Genomic DNA, 25,780 nt, shown 5'->3' with positions numbered 1-25,780 from the left:
ATACATTTCCCACATAGTGATTACTTCATTAATTGTCCCGCCTTTATCTCCTCCCTTCCCATCCCCCCTAATAATCAGTTCTTTTATCCAGACCAACAAACACACCATAGGAGCTTTGTGGATTCAAAGGATTTGCTTTCGCTTCTGAAAGAGCCGCTATTCTTTGATGATTGGGTAGCGGCAAACTTCAAAGCCATAAATCTTCCCTCTGACTGGCTGGCGGCCCAGCAAAGTCCTTATCAAATTCTTGGAGGTGATCCTGAAGCGCTCAGACCTCGCGCGGAGCGAGCGAGCAGGGTGCGGCGAGGGGCGCGGGCGGGGTGGGACCCGGCGCGCGGGGCGGGCACTGGCGGGGGACTCTGGGCGGCCGCTAGTCCTCGCCTTCGGGTCTCCATGCCTCGGCTGCGCCCTGCTCGGCAGCCAACCGCCCGCAAACTGTAGCCATGGCTGCCGTTGCCGTCCTCCGGAACGACTCGCTGCAGGCCTTCCTCCAGGTCAGGGCTGGGCTCGGAGGCGGCGAGGGAAAGGTGGGAAGGGTCGTGACTCGATCGTCCTGGTACTCTGTGCGCCCTGAATCTCAAAGGGAGCCCTGCTCGGTGGATGCCGCAGGAGTCAGACTTGGGGGTGCCCAAGCCAACTTCGCACCTCACCTTGATGTCAAGAGTGAGGCCTTTGGGGTAGGGACGCGCGGATCCGGAGGTGGTGCCGGGGCGCATCTGGCTGAGAACAAGGCCCGAGCTCACCCCGCTGGGCCCTCCTGCTGGTTTCAGCCGGGGTTGGACGGGGGAGGAGCCCGAGTGTAGCGTGGAAACAGCTTAAAAGCTAGAAGGAGGGCGTGTGGGCATTCCGGCCGTGGGTGTTTCCAGGCCCTTTCGGACTGCGCTGCGGGAGTCGCAGGTCGGATCCCTCTCCCCTCCCACCTTGTGCCTGGTTCCTCTAAGACTGGGTGGCGTCTCTTTGAACCGAGTGCGGTAGTTTAACAGGAAGCCCTCGTGCGCTCCGCGTGCAGGTAGCGCAGGCACCAAAAGTTTCCCGGGACTGGCGGTGGGTGCGCGCGCGGGGTGCGGTGGCAGGGGAGGGGCGGCGGGCCGGGGGAGGGGCGGCGGTATAATAGCTGGCGTGGGGGCAGCGGGCTGGCCCGGAGACCGCGCTTGGAGCGCTAACCTTTTGTGTCTTCTCCGCCCCCCTCCGCCGCCCATGCAGGACCGCACCCCCAGCGCCTCCCCGGACCTGGGCAAGCACTCACCCCTGGCGCTGCTGGCCGCCACCTGCAGCCGTATAGGCCAGCCGGGCGCTGCGGCGCCCCCGGACTTCCTGCAGGTGCCCTACGACCCGGCGCTGGGCTCGCCCTCCAGGCTTTTTCACCCGTGGACCGCTGACATGCCGGCGCACTCTCCGGGCGCGCTGCCGCCCCCACACCCCAGCCTGGGGCTAACGCCGCAGAAAACGCACCTGCAGCCGTCCTTCGGGGCGGCGCACGAGCTGCCGCTCACCCCCCCTGCCGACCCCTCGTATCCCTACGAGTTCTCGCCGGTCAAGATGCTGCCCTCCAGCATGGCCGCGCTGCCCGCCAGCTGCGCGCCTGCCTACGTGCCCTACGCGGCCCAGGCCGCGCTGCCGCCCGGCTACTCCAACTTGCTGCCCCCGCCGCCGCCGCCGCCGCCGCCGCCTCCCACGTGCCGACAGCTGTCCCCCAACCCGGCCCCCGACGACCTCCCATGGTGGAGTATCCCGCAGGCGGGCACCGGTCCGGGGACCTCCGGGGTTCCGGGGGGCAGCCTGTCGGGCGCCTGTGCCGGCGGGCCCCACGCACCCCGCTTCCCCGCCTCAGCGGCGGCCGCCGCCGCCGCCGCCGCCGCCGCCCTGCAGCGGGGCCTGGTGTTGGGTCCGTCGGACTTTGCGCAGTACCAGAGCCAGATAGCCGCGCTGCTGCAGACCAAGGCCCCCCTGGCGGCCACGGCCAGGAGGTGCCGTCGCTGCCGCTGCCCCAACTGCCAGGCGGCGGGCGGCACCCCCGAGGCAGAGCCCGGCAAGAAGAAGCAGCACGTGTGCCACGTGCCGGGCTGCGGCAAGGTGTACGGCAAGACGTCGCACCTGAAGGCGCACCTGCGCTGGCACACGGGCGAGCGGCCCTTCGTGTGCAACTGGCTCTTCTGCGGCAAGAGCTTCACGCGCTCGGACGAGCTGCAGCGGCACCTGCGGACTCACACGGGCGAGAAGCGCTTCTCCTGCCCCGAGTGCGGCAAGCGCTTCATGCGCAGCGACCACCTCGCCAAGCACGTCAAGACGCACCAGAACAAGAAGCTCAAAGGCGCCGAAGCCGGAGTCAAACGCGAGGACCCGCGGGACCTGTGAGCCCACCCGGGGGGCGACCCAGGCCTTCCCCGCCTCGTGCTCCCAGCACCTCCTCCGGGGGCCTGTGGGCAGCTGGCTGAGGGGAGACCCGACAGAGACACGCGTCCTTCCTGTCCAACTCCTAGCCTCCCTGGCCCAGCCCGTGGACAGGGACCCTGTGCCCAGGAGCAGCAGGGGAGGTAGGGTTGGGAGCTCTGCGTCACGAAAGGGTGGTTTCAAGCTCTGAACCATTCCCACCGTCCTGGAGACCTGCAGTTTTGGGGGACTGCCTTGGGCTGGCCTTGTATATAGGAAACGCTGCTGAATTAGAGCGGAAGAACCTTGGGAGAGTTGAAGTAGTGCTGGGTTTTTTGTTAGGACAGGGCCGGGCTTTGTACAGGTTATTTAATAGCTTTGTTAAAGAATAATTATAATAATTACGATATTAATAAAAGTGTTACTTTTGTCAGCTCCATGCAGAGCTACAGCATGAAATGTCTATGTAAAGCAATCAGCAGTTGCAGCGTGAAAATAAATACGTTAACTCCCGGTCCCCTCGGGAAGACCCCGCTGAGCCGGTCTCATTTGATCTTTCCTTGCGGGAGGCTTTACTAGGAGGTCAGGTTTCACCGGGAATTTGGAGGTTCCTGGAGGCTGCTGGTGCAGGAGGCCTCTTTGGTTTGGAAGGTTCTGGGGCAAGTGTGTTGGGCGCATGGATGGAGGAAGTAGGGCAGGGTCAGTTTTGTGATAAAGAAGATGGGGCAAGATTTTCCAACCACACCCTGAGTTTCTTACGCGGCCTTAGGACTTGGCGGGAGGCTGCTGGGCTTCTCTTAAAAGTCTGATAGATGCCGCATTTACGACACATGTTCTTTTTATCTGGCGAATTCCCTGTGGCTTTCCATTTGTTGGTTCTCCAGAAACAGGAGTCACTCGAGCTTTGCGTGCTCTTGGCTGCCGGCTTGCTGGTGTCTGGAGAGGTCCTAGCGACTCACGGATCGGTTCACAGATGAGATTTTGGAGAGTTAGAGAGAAGCTGGGGCCCTTGTTCAGGTTGGTCTCTGCCCAGGAACGAGACATCAGCCCTGCATTTCAGCCCCGTCGTGGTATACAACGTTGTCTTGCTTGTTGTAATCATTTTGCTGAGCAAATCTTAGGTCTTGTTTCACTGTAGCCTTGTTTCTGACTAGGCCTGGAAGTTTAGTTCCATTTTGTGTCTTGGGATTTTTTTCTTTTTTTTAAATCACTGAGGTAGACTACGATTTCCTCAGGGAGGGGCCAGGAATGGGAATATTCATATCTATCTTTCCAGACTCCAAAATTTGGAGTTTAAAGTTTACAAATGTTTATTCAAGTCTCAACTGGCTCCTTGATGTTTTCTAATATTTGAGTTTTTAAACCTGCAGTGGAAACCTTAATCTTCTAATTTAGCATTAGCAAAGAACAGAACCATTCTAAATTTTGTTAATATGTTAAGCTAGCATCGTTAATGCCAAATTTCAGTGGAACCAAATAATCTTTTCGTGGTGGTAAAAGTGTATGTAAGTTGACAGGATTTCAGAGTTTACAGACTGCTGTCACCTTGCCTTTTGTTTGAAGTCAAAGTGAAGGGTTAGTTCTTAAAATCTGTGAGGGTTATATTTGATACTTACTGTATTAAGTAAAACACATGTCAACATAATTGAGATGAAAATTATACTTATACTCCTAGGAAATAGCATTTTTACTCTATTAACTTGGGACAAGGTAGTAAATAAATATTAGAATCATTGTGGAAATATGCCTTAGAACCAGTTACTCTCATTAGAGATTTCTAAACTACTTAATGACAAATTAGACTGAGTCTTCAGGGTTCTTTACCAGGGAAAGGCAGTTTGGGTTAGCAAATTTTCAAAGATGTGGCAGTTTTTCAAGCAATAGGAATAAGAAATGCTACAGAGTAACATTAATATACATCTAAATGTGTAATCTTAATCTAAATTGAGATTCTTGGGAATCATCTCTATGAAGAGTTACAGAAACTCTCTGATCTGAGCCATGCCCTGGGATCAACTTCAGAGCCAGAAGAGGTTTTTTGGCAGATAGGGAAAGAGGATTCCTTGTTAGTGAAAAGACCAAGGGCTTTTGACTCAAAAAAGTTGACGCGATCCTTTCATAAGAAAGATAATGCCCTTGGTAGAGAAAGAAAAATGGCAATTTTGAAATGAGTCTACTAGCTATTATTGATAGCTATGAACATTTAGTATCCAAACAGATGAAGTGTTGAGTATAGTTTTCTTATAAATTTAACTTTGTGGTTATTAAGAGAAAAAAATACATAAAATGTATAAAACTTAGTATCCAAATAGGTGAGGTATTGAAGATAGTTTTTTATAACTATAACTTTGTTATTGTTAAGAGAAACTAGGTAAAATATATGAAATTTATCTAAAAATACAATATATATAATTTTTAAAAGCAGAAAAAAGTCATTTGATGACATAACTTTATGTTTTCACATCATTGAACCTGCAAATTTTAAAAAGTATGGCAAAAGTACAGTCTCTAGATTAACTTTGCATAGCTGGAAAACTGTTCCTTATTGTACAACCACAAAATCTGTTCCAGTTACTTTAGAAAAAAAAGTTTATGCCATTATCCAAGTGGAAGCCAGAAAGCCACAATAATCATATTTTTGTCCAAGTGTAGGAAAGTACGTCATGTTTATACTGAAAAATAAACCAGTAAATGCTCAGAAATACAAGTTTGCCTATGCAGAAATGTATTAGATTATATAAGATGTTAAAATTTAAACTGCTGTTACTGCAACTAGAGTATTATCTAGGACTTTAAAATTATTTTTAATTAAGTTAGTATGTAAGAAATAATATGCATAAATGATGGATTTAAGCACATTTAGCCGAAAAATTTATGAAATTCAAATTAAAAGAAGATCAAAGGCAAATTACTATTAAATATAAACTAAAATTTATTTTATATTTGGAGTTTTGTCGACATCAAAAAAGACAGTTTAATCTATCAACTTTTCAAGGCTTTACTTAAAGTCCCCCAGCGCTCAATTTAATTAAGTTTTTAAAACTAGTTGAAGAAAATATGTTAACAATGGCCTCAAATGTCAATAGACACTTTACATTTTTTAAACAACTGTTTTAATAGTATGCAAATATAGTACAAAGTGTCATATTCTAGAAAATTCTAAAATTAGTGTGATATTTTAAATTTAACACTCAGTTGATAAATGAACCATTTTTTAAAACCAAGAACTTAGAAACATGGAGAAATTGAGTAATCAAGTAATTTAGGTAATTTGGAATTCTGTGTTTCTGAACTTGTTAACACTCCATAGTTTTCTGCTTTTCTCAAGGGAAAATTGCACAAATTTACCTTTCTTTGGCTGACTGCTAATTTGTAATAGTTCTGGTAATGAATGAAAGCAAATTGTGTTAAAGAAAATACCACTGTTATTATTCACTATTATGTTAGCCTTTTCTAGTTTTGATTAGAGTTTAAATCTTATAACCAAATTATGCATGTTATACATTTTTTTGACATAAGTCAGTCAAACAAGACTTATCAGTTTAAAAAAATCATCTTGACGAGCATGCTTATTGCAGAAACGTATTTGAAACAATATTTACAGAAAAGGCAGCTTTTCACCCTAGTTTTCGGCATGTTTCTGTTCTAATACTGTGGGTTTCTAAGTAATCAGTGCAAAGCAGCATCTTCCATGTTTCCCATTACTTTGGTTTTGCTGTGAGAGTCTCAGAATGTTGCCAGGGCCGTAGCTATGACTTCAAATGTGTGTAAACACCTAGTGAGTTGGCTAGAGCTCTAAAGTTGCAGACCGCTTCCCTCCCGTCCGCGCATCGCATTAAATATTGACACGCCGAGGGAAGCGCACAACATCTCACTGGGAACGGCTGCTGTGCAGTCAGACTCGGCCCTCAAGCTTTGTTTTATAGTAAATGTAATTAAGATTTCCTAACATTCCAAACTGAGGGGCTCTCAAAACATCATATGAATGTTCATTAATGTTCTATTCCGTATCATTACCTTCCTCTGGCTTGCATGATGGAGGGGAAACTAAAAGTTTAGGACACCAAATGCAGTATATGTGTCAACAGTTTGACAAACTAGGGGGAAAAATCTAGATAGAAAGATGTATGTTAGTAAGGAGATATGTATTTAGATTAATACAGCAAAGGGCATGTTTCATTATTGGGCCACTGTAATGGTAACCTGATTAATGTGGCATTCAGTATACAGGTTGAGGCAAATGTAGGTTCACAGCTGTGAGTACGTGAAGCACACAGTTTATTCTTGTATTATTAATTACTATTTTCCATATGAACAACTGTAAACCCACTTTTGCCCCACCCTGTATGTAAACTACATTTTCCTCTGGTGTGTTCAGACTCAACAAATTCTTTGCATAAAGATCTATCTTTGTGTCAATTATTCCTCCCTTGGTTGTTTTTAAAGAATCTACAATTTTTTGAATTAATTTATGGACATTGAGATATAATTTACATAACATTCCTTACTATAGCAAATAAGTGATAGAGTTCAACAAAGATGTAATCAAACATCTATGGACCACCAAAACTTCTTTCGATAGTTTCACAGGTGTTTTTTTTTACTATTACAACTTACTACCAGTTGAATATTTGCACATCATGATTGATATACTATACATTTTCATGCTGGCATTTTGATGTCTCTAGTCTTTATATACTGTTCCTTCCATGTCTTTAGTGATTATGCTGAAGTATAATCCCCAATGGGGTATTTGACACTTAATCCATAATTCAGTCCCTACATGTGAACTGCAGTAGTTTCTACACAATACCTAATAAGCTATATTTTGGTTGTTCACCCAATATCAAAATTCAATTCAGGGGAAACAATCCAGTCTCTAATTTGATATATGGAAAATGTGCAGCGTTCAGTTTTCAAAAAGTTGTTTTATCATTATGGAGATTCAATCTGCCTATTATAAAATGAAAGTTTGTTTTACAACAAAGTTAATTTTTTCATCACCTATCAAACTTCTGACATCAAAAACATACTAAAATTTTCTAAAGTCTAAGGCAGTATCTTAATGTCACCTGATTTTTAAATATAAATTGTTCAGTCATACGGGTGCTTTCTAATGATTTTGTGTTTAGCCTAATCTAAAACACGGATGGAAAACATCTGGTCCTCAGCTTAGTTTCATCCAATTCACAGGCAAATATCAAAGCTAAATCCTCATTTGTGCTTATATTTGGGAAAATGTGTCCTAATTTGAAAAGTATTTGTTAGCAATTTCCAAAAACTCCACATAAGGTACCACAAAAGCTTATTTCTCTTATTTCTGTCTTCACGAGTTTTGTTCTTATATTTTATGTGCTGTTTTCTTTTTCCATTCTATATGTCTCTTTACTTGTGGATGTCATGTCTTCTGTGTATCCATGTTCATCTGTACCGTGGAAATGTGTCTGTCTCGCTTCCTTTCTTGATGTATTTATGTCCATTATTTTATTTTGCTCCTATTATGCAGAGTTTGACAGGATTCTAAACTCTAGTTATTTAAAATCTGTCATATTTCCTTGCTCTAAATTTTACATGTGAGTTAATTAAATTTATAGTTCTATTTGTAGATTCAAGTCATGTTTTATTTATAGTATGTACATGTAGTATGTACATGGCTGATGTTTACTGTGGATTTGTAAACATCAGTGAGAAAAATGTTTCCATCATAATTAAAAGTAAAATTTTGAAATATGATAGAGGATTATGGTTTGACATAATCCCAAATTGGATAGATTTAATTAATAAAAAGCATACCAAAAAAAAAAAATGTTACCTAAATCTATAAACATAGCTCTTAATTGAGCTAAAGGGGATGTGAACTATGACTTGTAAGCATTTAGCTATTTGTGTTCCTTATTACGGCCATTATATTTGATGGTGATTTCTTCTCTGAAAGTTTTTCTTCTCCTGTTTGATCCTGGTTAAAGTCCATGTCATCTCTCCATAGCACTGCAGTCAACTACCAGGAAGTCAGTGTGGTAGCAAATTTTGTACTGAGCCTGGGTTTGGAGTAGAAAGTTGCTAAGTTTTCTAAGGGGAAAGCACTCCCTCCGTCAATCATGATTCAGGCTTGTCAACAGCAAGCTTGTGTCCCCTGAGCAGCTAGTAGCTGGAAACTGGGGGCTGCAGCTGCCCCTTTGCTTCTGTAACAGAGAGATCTAGAAGTAGTGAAAAGGGAAGCAGATCATGGGGGAATAACATGACCCTGAGCAATAACAGACACTTGGAGTGTCCTGTTTAGACAGGCTATTCTTAACGGAGTTGAAATAGAGCCATTGGGTAGAAGTTGAAGGGAAAGGTTTGAGCACTTTTGGAAGTTGGACCCCTGGAGAGGAAAGTGCCCCCCTCACCCCAGCTTGGTTTTTTTTTTTTTTAAATTGAAAGTGAGTATGAGTGTAGGGGAGATGTGGGCCTTCACTGAGGACATTTGGACTTGGATGATCTTTGCGGTCTCTTCCAAAGCTGAAATGCATCAAATCTAAAATCTGAAAATCAAAAAATTCAAATACATTTTATTATGGCTACTAAAAATGCAACAGTAGTATGAATATTCCTTGCAATCTGGCATCTGATTTTAGAAATCCAGTTTTTGCAAATATAGTTTGTTCGGAAATAGTTAAAAGTATTAAAGAGGAGCAAACGTTATTTGAGATAAATCAGTCAACCTCTCTGCAAGCAGTATCAAAATTTAGTCACCTGATCTTAATACTGGTTTTTGAAGATAACACTTCTGGGTATGTCAGCCTTTATAAGTGCTGTACAATTATGCATATCTTCACAACCTGTTTCTATGTATGGAAATTTCACAATAAAATGACAGGATCGAAAGGTATAGATAACTTAGTAATAATTAAGGAGATTTGTTTAGATTTTAAAACTTTGGCCTAGTTTAGTTTAAGGAAACTATTTTTTCTCCCTACTCTTAAAGTCAGTCAAGTTGATATGCACAATTAAAAATATGTGAACTGCAGACTTAATTTAGTACTTGCTAGTTATAATTATTAAATGTAGAAAACTAGGTACAAAACAAATGCACATAACTAAATTTAATTGACCAAACAATATTTGATATCTACAAGATGCAAAATACAGTGAGGATTCAAAAGTGAACACAGTTCTTCAAAGAGCTGGCCTCGGTAAAGGAGATAAGACATACAAATTAATGTAATACAAGGCCTAACCTAAAAGCAATGAACGAAATTCCTATCAAAGCACAAGGAAAGGGAAAATACTTCAGGTAAAACTATGATAAATTGTTTTATACCATAAATGGGTCTTCTGCTTCCAAAACCAACAACCAAAAACTGCACCTGCAGCATTCAGAATCCACTTTACCTGGAGCTGAGTGTTCAAGACAGTATGGTCCCAAGACCAGCAGCATTAGCATCACTTGTGAACTTTATGGAAATACAAATTCTTGGGTCCAACTCCAAGTTACTAAACCCTGGAAATGGGGCTCAGCAACCTGTGTTTTAATAAGTGATTCTGGTGCACACTGTAGTTTGAGAACCACTGGTTTAGGAAATTGTGTATTTAATAATGTGTAAGTTTAACCTATGGGGAAGAAGCAAATTCTAGCCTAAAACAGTTCTCACAAGGCACTCTGGGGAAATGGAGAATGGATAGGCCACTTGGCTGAAATCCCTCAACCAACTGAGAAACTCAATTGAACATCTAAGTCCCGATGAGAAGACAGCAATAGTATTAATTAGTGATTTTTTGGTGTGCATGTTATACAATTAAATAGATAATTGTTTCGATTAGTATTTAATGCACATAGAAGATAAACATTTTTGAATCATAAATCATATTTTGTATGTTAGTGGAATTTTCCCCATAAAGTGGAACACTGACTTTAACAACATCTGTTTTCTTAAAAAGAATGCTCAGCTAACTGAGCAGCTTGATATTTTAGTGTCATTGGATGATTAATAACTATCTTAGGGCACGTACAAACTCCACCACCAAGAATGAAAAATACATGTACACTCCATACTGCAGAAATGTAACAATGACACGTCCAAAACACAAGCACATTGCATCAGGCCTCTGGTTTGCTAAGAGAGCCTTTTAAAACTAGTGAGAGTCCTAGGGCTTCTCCATAGAGGACGACCTTCACTTCCTCTGGTTTCACCATAGTCCTCATCAGCCTACTGTCTTCTCCACCAAATCTTTCTTGCTCAAGGTGTTTCTCAGATCTGTTTCTCAAACTAGAACATAATTTTGTAAAATTTCTTTGAAAAAAAGTTTATTTCTGACCATTGAAATTATAGAAGGCTGCTGGAAATTACCAGTACCGGGGAAGCTTGTTACCTAAATCAGAATAGCTCCATAATTTTTTCCAGTGTATGGGCCCTTCTGCCTCCAGGTCTAATCAATAATTTATTTGGGGTACTTTAGGAGGACACTTAGTGAATGACAATATGAAGCTAGGTTGATGCTGGCTATGGCATATTTTCAGATTTCCCCAGAACCCTGAAAGATGAAGGGAGCTCTCTGTGACCAGATAAATCTTCCCAACCAGAATTTTTAGAAATAGAATCTAGCACTTTGGAGTTGGAGGAGACCTTAAAAACTGTTCAGTCTGGCCCTCTCATTTAACAGAAGAGAAAACTGAGGACATGTTTGATCTATGAAGCAGTTGTTATCCATGATGCATTGAAGAGTAAGCACACGCAGTGGAAACTCAGCAGCCTGGTGAAGGAGAAATGGTGGAGAATCAGAAGAGTGGGAGAAGGCTAAGAGAGTCCCATCAAGAGAAACTTTGGCCCCAAACTGCCAAAGAACTGGCTCTCAGCTTTTTATGTGCATGAAAATTTCCTGGGATGCTTATTTAAATGCATACTCCTGGAATACATTCCTAAACCAACTTTCCTGGACTGCCTACCAGCTGGTCTTCTATATATGAGAGAAATAAGCCACTTAGTTTGAGCCATTGTTATTTGGCATCTGTTACAGTAACTTAACCAATATCTTAACTAATAAATCACACAATGCCTCTAGAGGCAGTTATTAGTAGTACTCCTGCTGAGTCTTCCTGTGGCAGCTATGAATTACATCCCTTTAAAATGTATTACGTGGGTCATCTTTCCACCTCCTCCTAGGCTGTGTCTGCTGGAGTCCTCAACATGAGGCCTCACTCCTGGAAGGGGACCTTCTTAGGATGCTGCTAGGGTATCCTTCTAGGATGCATCTCTGTTTTCCAGCTTTGCCCATGCTCAGGTACCCAGAAGGCTTCATGCATTCAGTTACTCATTTATTTCACTATTTATGGGCCTCTTCTCATGTGGCAGTTCTGTTTTAAGCACTAAGGATACAGCAATGAACAGAACAGATAAGCTTTGTGTTCTCAGTAGGATGACATTCTAGTAGGGCAGTAAAGATACAATATAGCCAAATAAGATCATTTCAGGAAATTATAAAATAAAACAGCCTGAAATTCATCTTCATTTGCTCTGTAAAGTCACACAGGCAAACTAAGTCTCAGCCACAATGCTGGATATCTCATGCTCTCCCATTGTAACCAGCCTCAAAGATGACCCCTGAAATAATCCTGGTCTCATAACTGCCTCAGACTGAAGGAGACACATTATCCCCCCCCCCATTCCTTTGGTGAGAATTAGTCCCATGAACATACCTAAATGCATGGGGAATGGGAAATAGAAGCACATGGATATTTGTTGAACACTAAAAGTGTTCTGCCAACATACTGATTATACAAATTTAAATATAAAACATAAAGTAGAAAATAGAAGGACTACTGTTAACATTGTGGTTCATTCATTCAAACAACACATCTTTATTGATCTCCTGCAGTGAGCCCAGCCCTGTCCTAAATGCCAAATGTGCTGGGTATAGTTCCTAACTTCATGTAGCTTCCAGTTTGTGCGTGTCTCCTCCTGGGTTTGTAAACTGCATCCACCACACATAGCTATGTGGTTCCAGGCAAAGGAAACTCCCAAAGACTCAGGTCCCTGATTTGCAAAATGGGTATAATAATAGTACCTAATTTATAGGACTGTTGTGGCAATTAATTAGGTAATATACATTAAATGACTTAGAAGAAGCACACACACAAATCTATCATTATATGCATAATACAAATATTTGCTTTTTTTTTTTAAATATATCTTTATTGATTTCAGAGAGAGGAAAGGAGAGGGAGAGAGAGAGATAGAAACATCAATGATGAGAGAGTCATTGATCGGCTGCCTCCTGCACACCCCCGACTGGGGATCGAGCCCGCAACCCGGGCATGTGCCCTGACCGGGAATCGAACCCCGATCGTCTGGATCCTAGGTCGACGCTCAACCACTGAGCCACGCCTGGCCAGGCAAATATTTGCTTTTATATAAATAGTATTACACTACAGTACTTATATGCATCTATTCTCTCGTTTACTTCTTGAACCCTTTCAGTAAGGTTTATTTTTCAACTTTAAAACATAGAAGATGAAGTTCATCATTTTCACTGCTTTATGGTATTTACCCTAATATATTTAGCCAAGATATTGACGGACATGGGCTATATAAATGCAAATTTATTAATGTACTCATTTTCTTGGAGAGTGGATCCAAAATTCAGTTATTTTCTGAAAGGATTCATAATCAAAAAGCAGAACTGTGATTTAAATGGATGAATCCTTGACCTTGATCATATAATTTCACCTTTTTGTGCTCTAGTCTGTCTGTCTGCGTATTTAGTTAAATCATTCCTCTCTTTCCTAGAAATGTGGAACCTTTTTAGAAAACACAGAGAGAAACAAGCATAGAAACAAAACCAACAGTTTTACTGGGTTTAAATGTAGTGTTTACTGGGTTTTAAATGTTTTACTTCTAGCTCCTAGGAAGAGCAGGACTGCCAGCCTCTACACTTGAGTTTTGTTAAACTACCCCAAATGCCTTCCTAGCTCAAGCTTTAGAAATCTGGGTTTCTGTACACTCTTTATAGGGCCTGTTTCTTGTTCTTTATAGAGTGTGCCCTTATTTAGACTTTCCTCCCTCTATATACATTCTAAAGCACCGTTCTTGAGAAGATGCATATGCGCCATTAAACACTTGTAGAGTACCCTGTGTGTGCTCTCAACCCTACAATTTAATGTTGCTGTTGAGATAGTCTAAATTTGTGATTTTAAAAAATGTCCTTTTTGAATACCAGTGAGTTTTATATTAAACTGCCACAGATAAGATCTCTAAGGGGGGAAAATTCAACTACCCATTTTGATTTGGGGGGATTTCAGTTCTGTGATACACACAGAAGCACAAAGGCCTGGATGATCATAGACAAATCACTTCACTTCTCTGAGATCAATTTCCCTATGTATAAATGGGAGGGAGATTAAGAGGTTTCCAAATGTAATTCCTTAGAGCCCCTGGTGACTGATGAGATGCCTTCGGAGTTTCCTTGTTTCTTCTGCTTCATATCCTGAGCTTCTCTGATGACCACCAACCAACTGGATGATCCCTTCCACTTGTTATGAGTCTGTACCTGGTGAATTACAAGCTTAATCCATTGCCTCTCAAGGCCGTTGGTTGATACACAACGTTTTAATACACAGTGTTGAAAGTGGAAGATGGAAGAAAACAGTAGAGTGGGAGAAGCCACAGGGAGAAGAGAGAGAGACACCAGGGAAGATTGGGAAAGAAAGAAACAAGTTGGCCCACCTAGTAATGTGATTCATGTAGAGAGCTTACTCTTTAGGCAGGCCTCATGGGGAGATTTCAGCTTAAAGGCTTACCCAAAGTCAAAGAGAGCTGGAACTTTAGTGAAGATTCTGTTCCTGGCAGACCTGATGCTGTTCCAGTTCATAGGAGACTGCGCTGCATGGTTGACACATCTATCCTTATGGAGGAGAAATTCAGACTCTTGATCTGAACTAATGGCATGACTTTAAGCAAGTCATTTAACTCTATCAGGATCAGTTTCTTTATCTAGAAAATGAGGGAGTAGGACTGGATGACCTCTGGAGGTACTTTCCTGCTTGAAAATGGCATAATTCTTAGGAACACTTGTATATATAGCCAAGTGTTCTGATTTATCTGTTACGAAGTAGAAACATCCCAACACAATGCCATAAAATAACAGTTGTTGTATTATGCTCCCATATTCTGCGGGATAGAAATTCACACAGGACACAATGGGGATGGCTGGTGTCACACAGTCTTGAATCTCTGTTGGGAATGACTCAGTTGGGGGTGACTCAGATACCTCTGGAGACTGCCTCACTGACATGCCTGGTGCCTGAGCTAGAAGACTTGAAGTCTGAGCTGAGTCTCAGCCAGACCACCTGACCTTTTCGTGTGACTTGGGCTTCACAAAACATGGCAACTGGGTTCCCAGTGGTAATATCTTAAGATTGACCTTCCAACAAAAATATAAAATAAAAATAAATAAAACTCAAAGGCTAAGAAGAAGAAGAAGAAAAAGGATTGACCTTCCATCCCAATAGGGAGCATTTCAAAACAGGCAGAAGCTACGTGGCCTTTTCAGACCTAACCTTAGGAATTACTTGGTAACAGTCCTATTTTTATTAGTTACAAGCAAATCACTGAGGTTCAAGGGAAAGAAAAGTGGAAAGACAAATTCATTGTTGGGAGTTTAGCAAGTTCACACTGCAAAAAAGCCATCTCTGCTGCCATTGTTGGAAAAGTACAGTCTGTCACAGTCCATACTCTGGCAACACCAGTTCGCATCTTTCCCACATGCAAAAACACCTCACCTCTCCCTCAAGATCCCCAAAGCCTCACCCTCAAGATATTTAAAGTTTGCATCAATTCAGAATCCAAGATCTTACTATCTAATCAGGTTCTGGTGCTGACAAGGTTTCTCAAGTGCCTTTCTCAGGTATGTCCCCTTTAGTACAGTTCCTTGCAATCTAAAGACCTGTGTACTAAAGGGGCAAGTGGTGTCTTTAGTGTCTTTAGTGTCTTAAAGTGTCTATTATCTGTCTGAAAGGGTTCATGAGGAACAATCTGAAATCTTTCTGAGGTTTCAGTCACATCATTGGCTTTATCTTTATTCTGGGACTGTCTTCCTGATTGCACCCTAGATCTTACTTTTGCACCGAGGATGTTTCTTACTTTGAGAATACTTTGCTGACTAGAAAGACTGACTTGAGCCCTTTGTAGTTCCTCTAAATTTTGCTGGAAAATTGAACAGTCCCTCTTTCTCTAGCCATTAATTTATCATCAGTAATTAAAAGAAACCAGTTGGCACTTTCTCCTTAGCCAAATCCACTAGTTCATTTAGTATATTTTCTATTTTTCTTATTACTGCAGGTGACAGTGTTGCTAAACACTTTGCTACAACTTAGCAAGTTCCCCTATTTCCATCCTCCAGAATAACAGTGCTCCTTGTCCTAGCCTTCACTGACAGTCTTCTCAAGGTCCTTACAGGTTTCACTAATGTTTCAAGGCCATTTGATCTTGAGCGACTACAGATACAAAGATAATGGATAGACAATATATAAAAATGGAACTGTGAGCCACAGCCAGCCTAGGAAACCAACCCATTATCTACAGTAACCAGCCCAGGAAGCCTGCAAAGCTGTCAACTTAAAAAAAAAGAAGATGGTGAGTAAAACAACAGGGTAGGCATTACACAAAAAAGGGCAGACACTGGGTAGGTGATCTGTGGATACCTGAAACTTAGGAAATACTGGACTTGGTGTGTTGTGGGATGACGGGAGGGAGGGGAGTCATAGGAATAAAGGAAACATCATGATGCAAAAGCTCTAAGTGGAAGAGGAGGGGTCTAAAAAACAGAAAGGTGGCCAATATGGCTTGAGCAGAAAGCGAGAGGAAGATGCTTGCAATGAGCCAGGAAAGGCAGCAGGACCTTGATATTCAGGGACCTTAGTTCAGAACTGAAACCTCCAAAACCCGAAATGGACAACTGCACTTTTTTCCCTTAAATACTATACCTGTGGCAGGTTAGTCCAAAAATCACTGGTATTTGAACAGTATATTTGTAACAGAACAAATTTAGACTACATAGATAGCAGCGGCATTACCTTGCAGTGTCCGAGAGCTAGCATTCCCATTGGAGGTAGTGTTGTTCAGCATGTTTTAATTACCCTAAAAGCAATGGGACATCATTAAAGAATCTGGGGAAGGGGAATGATAAAACCTAGTTTGTGAGGTTTCTAAAAATTATTTTTATTAATGTAATTCATGCACTAAAAAATTGTGTAGAACTAATAGTAATAATGAGAAAATGCTGCTCACCAACCTCTTTCCCATCCACAGAGGCAACCACATTAACACTTTTCTGTTTTTGTTCTTCTGATAGTTTCCTTATTTTAAAAAAAAAAAAAAAGCTTAAATCACCATTTCTTGATTTATCAGGTTTGGACATTGTACTGGACACTTATGTGCTTGCTGAGGTTTCCTCAGACTCTCCTTGCTCCCAGTCTCTCAGCTTGCCCTACTATTGATGACTTCTAATTGCCATTGTTAACTAGTCCTGTTATTGTTTATTTAAATAATAGCATTATGTTTAGTGCATATATTGATCTCTGGTATTCTGCTTTTGAAAAATAATACAGATTTGAAATAAAAATTAGACATAACTTTATTAATTTTATTAGACAACATATAATTACATTTTTCTATTTATTTGATGAAATTGAAATGGATAGTCAGCTGAAAGCACACACAATCCTATTTGAAGCTAGCAACCTTTTTTTTACTAGGAGATAGACAATATTTAATATTTTATAAGTTGAGGATTAACTGTAATTGAAATAAATATTTTATTATATGATCTAATAAAATAGGGACTAACTATATTATTTAATAATGTACACCCAATCTGAAAGAAATCACATAAAAGTGTTATCTGTAAGTTTTATCTGATGTATCTTTTAAAAATTAGTATCAGAAATCATTCCAGTTACACTGAAAAGAATCAGTGTTATTAACTTACACGGATTTGCTATTCAAATTTCTTTCTTTCCAGTTAATATGATTATAGGGATGAATACTGAAAATAACTCCGTAATACAGAAAATAACTCACAGTAATATTTGCTCATGTTCAAATGCATTTAGAAAGCCATTTTTAGCATTCAATATTTTTTCACCAATCCTCTTTGTTCTCCTGGATTCTCACCAAGAATGCTCCATGTTCTTGACAACAGTCTGAGATAGAGGAGACTAGGTCTTTCAACAAAAGCTGTCATTACTTTCACCACCCCACTCTACAATATATAGCAGCTGAAAACATTTCAATGTGAGTCAAAACACCCTATTTCTAGTGCTGGTTTTACTTTAACTGAAATATGCTTAGAGCAGAGAAAGACAAGAATTCCAAAATCCGTATGTCTTGATCCAACACAAAAAGGAACTGCCCTTTGGCTTGGCCCACGAGGCACTTACATGACGGGGGTCACCTCTGAGATTTGAGATGGGTGAGAGGTGTGCTTTTCTCTTGTAAAGTGAGAGGAGAAACAGGAAAATTTTAGGAAAGAGTCCATACAGATGTTGAAGATCCAGTAGCTGATTCCCTTAAACTATTTTTTTAATGCAACCACCATTTGTAGACCACTGGTGTAGGAGAGAAGGAGAGCAGATGGACTGAGGACATGTGGTACAGCGATAGGGCAGCACTGATGACCCCCTTGAGATTAACCATAATGAATTTAAAATGAAACTAGTCATATGTTTTCCATTAGTCACAGTCTGCTGGGCTGATACAGTCATGGAGAAGGTAGAGAACTAGATTTAACCAGGGTTGTGAATTTAACCAAGTGAGTAGTTTTGAGAATTTAAAGATGAGAAAGAAAGGAAACTTAATCAATCACAGGGCACTACTAGATTCTACAGTAATACATTTTTACACAGATTTTAGCTCCGGACTCATCACACTCTCTCAGTAAGAGTAGTCTGATGGTCACCACTCCACCCTCATTCTCTTTGTTGTGTATTTAGACCTTTGTCATTCTTTTATTATCTTAATAAATGTATTGAGAGGAAGATTTGATAAACATATGTGCCTAATTTGTCATCTTGAGCAAAAAGTTCTCAAACTGCAGTTTAAAAGATCACACTGGCTCTTGGAGAATGGATTTGGTGAGGAGATGAGGTGATGTAGTGACATTAGGAGAGAGTTGCAGTAATCCAAGGAAAGGGGGTGGGCAGCTTGGTCTAAAGTGGTAGAAGTAGAAATGGAGAAAAGCACATGGTATGGAGAGTTATTCAGACTTACAATTGACATGATTGGGTTATGGAATGGAAATAGGGAATCAAAAAGAGATATTTGTTCAGTCTTCTTGTTAATGTTATGTTCATTAAGATAGGAAACACTGAAACAGGACAACAATTCTGGTGGAAGATCATTAATGTAGTTTTAGAGCTACTGAGCTTGAAGTATCATTGACATATCCAAGTAAGAGGTCAAGGAGGCACATACTATATGAGTTTAGAGGTGAGGTCTGAAAAGGAGACATACATTAAGGAGTCATTGATGGTATATTGATGGACATTGAACCGAATGAATGGATGAAATCTGTTAAGACATGAATACAGAGTAAGAAGCAAAGAGGTAGTAGCATATTATAAAAATGGCCACATATTACTCTCACCTGGTTTGCATGACTCTTCACAATGTGATTTTGTCTCTCACTTAGAGGAATTTCTTTCTCCTACCTCTTAAGTCTGGAGCAGCCTTGTGATTTGCTTTGACCAATAAAATACGGTAAAAGTAACATTGTAGGCATCTGAGCCTAGATATCAAGAGGCTTTGCAGCTTCTGCTCTTGCTCTTGAGACTACCATGTTAAGAAGCTTGGATTGGCCTCCTTGAGGTAAGTAACAATGAGAGGAACAGCCATCACCAGCCACCACACTTATGGGTAAGGTCATTTTAGATCATCCAGGCCTCAGTTTGTCAGATAACTGTAGCTGCATGAGTGACCATAGGCAAGAGCAGCAGAACCTCTCAGCCAAGCCAAATCCAACTTGCTGACCCACAAAGTCATGAACAAATTAAATATTTGTTATTCTTTAAGCCACTAAGTTTTGAGATGCCACAATAGACCACTGATGCAGCAGCCCAGTAAAGAGTCTTGAGAAACCCCAATATTTAAATATCAGGTAGAGAAACAAAAGCTGGCAAAATGAGAGAGAGAGAGAGAGAGAGAAGGGGAAGGAAGGAAGGAAGGAAGGAAGGAAGGAAGGAAGGAAGGAAGGAAGGAAGGAAGGAAGGAAGGAGGGAGGGAGGGAGGGAGGGAGGGAGGGAGGGAGGGAGGGAGGGAGGGAGGGAGGGAGGGAGGGAGGGAGGGAGGGAACAAAGAAGAGTGGTAACCAGAAAGAGAGGAAGAAAACCAGAAAGGTATAGTGTCACAGCAACAAGGAAGTGACCCACAGAAATCAAGGAGTGTTTCAAAAATGAGGGAATGCCAACAGTGTCAAATATGGCTGAAAGAGTAAATAAACCCTGGCCAGTTTGGCTCAGTGGTTAGAGTGTCAGCCCTCAGACTGAAGGGCCCCGGGTTCGATTCTGGCCAAGGGCACGTACTTTGATTGCAGGCTCGATCCCTGCCCTGGTCAGGGGTGCATGTGGGGGGCAACCACTCAATGTGTCTTTTTCACATTGATGTTTCTGTAGAGTATCTAAGCAAGTACATGTGCCCAGCATGTAGTTAGATTATATGAGCCTGAAGCTCAGTGGAAAGTTTAACAGCAGTGGGCATATTGGTGATAAAGTGGATGAGTCTCCAGGAAGACTATGTAAAGTGGGATGGGGAGGGGATATTGAAAGCAGAGGTGGGGAACGTCCAGCCCGGCAAAATCACTTGGTCTGGCCTAGCCAAGGCAACTACAGGCAGGACTCGAAATTCAATAAATCTAGGAGCATTTTTCATAGCTAATTTTTAAGTTGATAATTTTGTATGGCCCGCGAATGATGTTATAAATATTCAAAGGCCCTTGGCAGAAAAAATGGTACCCCACCTGTTTTAGAGGGTGGGCATAGGCAGAAAACACCACAAAGAAGCTGGTGAATTAGGAGAACTGGGAGAAAGAGGTGCACAAAAGTTTAAAAAAAAAAATGGTGCTTCAAAAAGGGTTGGGAAATCTATGTATGGTGCCAGGTGGGCACTAGACTTATCAAGAGAATCACTTCATAAGGTATATAAATGTCTAACCACTATGCCGTGCACCTGAAACTAATATAATATTGAATGTCAACTGTAATTTTTTTAAAAAGGGGGTTGGGGATGAAAAGTATGCCAAATGCAGCAGAGCCAAATGCAGTCAGGCGAGACCCAGAAGGTCCTCCCATTGAATCTGACACCGCTTGTCAGGGAAAATGTTTTAGCAGCACCATGCAGGCAGAGCCAGCAAAGGCGTGCTGAAGATGGATGCCCACTTGTAAAGAGAATCTGCATAGAGAGGAGAGAGGAGGGCACTTTCCAGTGCCAAGTGTTTTATTAATTTTGTTTGTTTTATACTCTTGTTTAGTAATTGAGGAGAAAGAGGTAGTAAAAGAAAACAAACAAACAAACAAAAGGATTACACTCTACCAAGATATTTTCCTAACATTTTCTTTTCCAGCTTCTGCGAAAAAGCCTTCTACTTGTACTTAGTTTTTGCATTATGACACTTCATCTCAATATATATATATGTATATATAGTAGTTGGTTAAAATTCCCAGATTTGTTTGCTATTTCCATTACAGTTAGCTGACTCCCGATTAAGTTGGGGATGGATGGACAGGGCATTTTATTTTTCTCACTTGGAGCTAGCTTAAAATCACAGAGGGAGTATCTAGTGTTCTAAGACTTCCCAAATGACCCTAAGAAGTGAAATTTCCTCGTCAAATAATTTGAGAAAGGCTTTACATTAAACTCTCCCTCTGAGAGACTGATAAAGTACATTAGCACATTAAAGCCTCTGAGACTTCCCAGTTAAACAAGAACAAATGGGGGGAAAAACACCCTGTTTAAAACTTTACAAACTCATCCCCCACCCCATGCTTTTTTCTCTGCACATTATTAAGATACCAGAAGAATTTCCCCTTAACACCAGTTTAGGAAACCCTGCTGTAGCAAGTTGATTCTACCTGTGTTCTGTGGACTGTGAGGTTTTAAATAGAGAGGTTTTCCATCTTATCTCTAGATTCAGAGACTTGGAGCCCTCCCTAGACAGTGAAGAATAATGGTGACTGCCAATTACCTTGGGGACCCCTTTAAAACACCAGGACTGGAGAAATTAGCAAAAAAACTGAGGATAAAGATGGTTGAGGAGAGGTAAACAAGAAACATCTTTAAGGCTAACAAAAAGTCCCACTCAGTGAAAGGATTGGTAATTTATTACCTTCCTGGAAGGATGTATGCTCAAGACAGGATCAAAGTATCTCCTTCCATTCCTGGAGGAAGCAGTCAACTGAACTATAGACGCTTTAATAAGATGACTGGAGATGGTAACATATTTGAAGTTCTGATGCAATAAACAATCATGATGTAACGCCCATGGAAATGGGTGATCTACTTTAAAGGTTGAAAAGGGGAAAATTGTGGAGCGCAAATACTTCATTGTGGCAGTGTGCTGTCTCCAGCGTGACCCCGAGGACAATGGGAGTCAGGATGGTCACAGCGTGAGCCCTGATGGGGCCTAGCTTGAACTGGCAGCCAAACTTCCTTCCCCTTCCTATCTTATTAAAGTGATTCTTTAGGTACAGCCAACCTTTTTTTAAAAAAGACTATTTCATATATATACTATTTTTAAAAAATATGTCTTTATTGATTTCAGAGAGAGGAAGTGAGAGGGAGAGCTCGATAGAAACATCATTGATGAGAGAATCATTGATCAGCTACCTCCTGCACACCCCTACTGGGGATTCAGCCCACAGCCCGGGCATGCGCCCTGATTCGGAATCAAACCATGGAATCGAACCTCAATCTCCTGGATCATAGGTCGATGCTCAACCACTGAGCCACGCCAGCCAGGCTATATACTAGTATTTAAATTCATCCACATATCAAGAATTGGAAGATAATCATCATTTATGTGAAGCCTAAAATAACAATGTTTTGGCTCCAGGCTCCCTCTACTGTCTCTGCTATAATAAATAAACATTTTATGGCACTCTCCTGACTAGATTCCAGAATTTATGAAAGTCAAAGCAAACTCAGTCTTGTGTAATAATAAAGAAATCATTAGTATAATAATCAGGAAGTTCAATATTTGGAGAAAGTTGAAAAAAATAATAAATTAGTTAATGATATAGGTAGAGCCACATGAAGTTGTCATGGACTATTTTTAATCCACAAATGGCAATTTCATATGGTTCAACCTTTTATATAAACATTCCATTGTCAAACAATAGTAGGGTGTGTGTGTGTTTTGAGGTGTTATTTTAATAAATAATTTTTATTATGAAATTCCCTAAGTACACTGGTTAATTTCCATGATACTTCTTCACCAAAATTAACTGCAGGGTATGTAAGTACCATAGGGATATGTATATTATAACTTGGGTTTAAAAGTTAAAAAGTGTTAAGATACAAAATATTTCACACAGGAAGGTAAGTGAAAGAAATGTAGAAAAGCCATATGTTTACAAGAGGAAAGCTAGAAATAAAATAGTTAACATTTTAACTGTGAGAGGAGGAAGTAGGGCAATTTGCATAGACTTCAAACAATCTCACACTATTGAGAAAACCTGCAAATCCTGGAAAGAATTAGAGATAAAAGCCAAAGTCAATACACTTCAACCACCCTTGATGTTTCACAGTCACTAACGAGAAAGCATCTTCTGGGTAAGTTCACACTTTGCACAAAATAAATATTAAGTCTGTTGGCAATTTTCCAAAAAGTTAATATTTTACAGTTCAGAATTTTATTTAAGTTTGCCTTTGAACCAGAAAGAAAAAAAAAAAAAAGGTTTTTGAAGTTGTTTCCATAATCCTAGGAATTCAGTCTAAGAATGAAAGATGCCATCAAAAATTTATTTACAAAGATGTTCATCAAAACCTTATATTTACAGTTCACCACTTAAGTCTTATGCCTAGCACACAGCACCTAGTATGTAGTAAAAACTCAATAAATATTCTTGAAAGAATGAATTATAGGAGAAAAGTTGGAACTTTCCAAATTTGTGACTAGTTTAATAATTATGGGTAAATTGTGGCTTATACATGTTATATATGACGATTAAAATGTTTGACCATTAAAATGAAGACTTTTAAAAAGACATTGGGGAAATGCTAAGACATTAGAGATAATGTTAAGCAAAAGAGATGACAACAATGTGTACGCTGTCTAATACAAATCTTATAAGTATATACGGACACAAAAAGGGTAACACTATTAATGGAGGTGATTTTATTTTTTTCTTTGTTTCCCCGTGTGTTACAAATTGTCTGTCATGAGCATGTATTGCCTTTGTAATCAGAAAACTGAATGCTATTTCAACATTTTTTATGATGCTCTGCTAACATTCGGGTCTGTAATAAAAATCTATCCATTAAAAACCATGGAGTTTAATAAAAGGTACTTGCTGTAGGGTGATTCAATATTTGTATGAGTGTTTGGTTTTTCCTTATTATTTTGTTAGAACAAACGCTCAACTAGATAGATACTGTTGGTAATTTATTCAGTAGCCTGAAAGAGGGAACCAGAGCTAAATTGTGCTCTACTTTTGAGTATTACACCAATAACTTCTGTACACAAGTTGCAGAGATAGGTGAATTACTTCTGAAGTTATATAAAGATAAAATATGTTTTTTCATCAGTGAGAAATAAAATAACCATCATGTGTTCAAATAGGCACTGGGCCAGGCACTTTACCTAAATCTTTAATCCTTACAGCTCCCCTTTATTCATATACGTAATATTATAGAAGTAGTAATAATAGCTAAGATTATTGATCAATTGTCATGTGCCAGGCTCTGTGTCAGGGGCTCATTTTCTTTCATTTCACGTTTCAAGCTATTGGGGCAGGTAGTGTATATTATCCCCACTTTGCACTTGAAGCCCCTGAAGCCCAAGGTGGAAGTCAGCTCTAACCGCCCTCCATGTGGAAAAAATATTTTTATGCTCAAAGGTCATTAAACCATTTTTGCCCCTTCTTTCAGGAACAATAAATAAACACTGAAAATACTGCATTCTACAAATGGACTTGATCTTCTGTTGGGAGGAAGAGAGGTAGGAAGAGGAAGCTTAATCACTACAGTTGAGGTTTTCTTACTTTCCTTGGAATAGAAAATGGGAATAGCCAGTTAGACATTACCCACTATCAGCACAAAGCAAATTCATCAAAACTGTTTTCAAAGATATTGGTTAAGAAATATAATGAATTTCCCTTGGCCTTATTTGAACAAAAAGTCTGCAAATTTCAGGCACTGGCTATGTAAGGGTGTTCCTATAATAGAGGAGGTAGTGGCTTGCTATGTCCTTATCAAACTAGGAATGTATTTGTCAATGACTTCACTGAGTTCTTTTAAAAACTTCCCTTCTGGCTTTATTCCTTTGCCTTGTCCCTTCTATCCAGGGTTCCAAGGAAATTTAGAACGAATGTGGACGAAAATTTAAAAATAACTGAATCTCTGCATTTTTTTGGTTTCTGAAATGGTCCAGCTGGTTCTATTTTAATAATAGTAATAAGAAATTAATTGAAACTGCCACTTATTAAGCATATTCTACATGTCAGAGCTTTATACAGTTTATGTTATCTGAAGCTCAAAACCATCTACCAAGGTACATATACCCAGGGGACACCTAAGCCCAGAGGTTAAATAGCAGTTATACCTCCTATCAGGACTACTCAGTGAAATTCGAATCAAGATTCCATTCCAACAAACCGGCTTCCTTCTAAACACGTTGCCTAGCAACAAGTTGATCCTAGGGCCTTCCATGCTTCTCAAGTGGAAAACACAACCAATGCCTTCTAGAAGTCAAGCTTGAAGAACAATTAGAATTTTCTAACAGATCTTCTTCCCCACGCCCCTCTGTGACCAAACAATTATTTTAAGCAGTAAAACCTCCCATTGGCCAATGTCAATGATCGCGTGGGACTTGGCCCGGATTGGTGGCAGAGGAGGGTCCCAGGTTCTAATCACTCGAGTCTGATTTCTGGGGAAACTGGCGTCCGGAGATTCCTCAGGTTGAGGGACCAAGTCCTGCCGGGACATTTGTTCATTCACATCCAGGGACAACCCTCTCTCCCAGTTTGCTCCACAAGGTTAAAACACTAGCGAGGCCACCCCGCCCTTTTCCCTGTCCCCGCCAATAGGACCAGGTATGGACGACGATAGTTCAATCCCCCCGCCCTCTGCCCTTCTCCAAGTAAGCGGTGCGCGTGCGGAAGCGCGACCCAGGCTGTACGTGCCTAATTCGCGGCGCGGCGCGACCCCTAGAGCCACCGGGCTCT

The 25,780-nt window shown here is 41.0% G+C and overlaps 1 protein-coding gene across 1 annotated transcript; it reads left to right on the top strand.

The window, feature by feature from the left end:
• The first annotated feature begins 358 nt into the window (after nucleotides 1-358).
• Nucleotides 359-2,901, top strand: SP5 (Sp5 transcription factor). The gene is made up of 2 exons (XM_081143361.1): nucleotides 359-494; nucleotides 1,204-2,901. Exons 1-2 carry the CDS (start codon nucleotides 444-446, stop codon nucleotides 2,353-2,355), a joined length of 1,203 nt encoding a protein of 400 aa, XP_080999487.1. The 5' UTR covers nucleotides 359-443; the 3' UTR covers nucleotides 2,356-2,901.
• Nucleotides 2,902-25,780: the final 22,879 nt, after the last annotated feature.

Source organism: Miniopterus schreibersii (assembly GCF_964146895.1).
Source record: "Miniopterus schreibersii genome assembly, chromosome: 7".
In the NCBI taxonomy this organism is placed as follows: Eukaryota; Metazoa; Chordata; class Mammalia; order Chiroptera; family Miniopteridae; genus Miniopterus; species Miniopterus schreibersii.
This window is presented reverse-complemented; position numbering and strand designations above follow the sequence as displayed.

Bases quoted from the DNA above. Each gene is read 5' to 3' on its own strand.
- SP5 (XM_081143361.1), top strand. From the start codon at position 444: ATGGCTGCCGTTGCCGTCCTCCGGAACGACTCGCTGCAGGCCTTCCTC. The intron at 495-1,203 runs GTCAGGGCTGGG...CCGCCCATGCAG, and splicing joins CGCTGCAGGCCTTCCTCCAG to GACCGCACCCCCAGCGCCTC.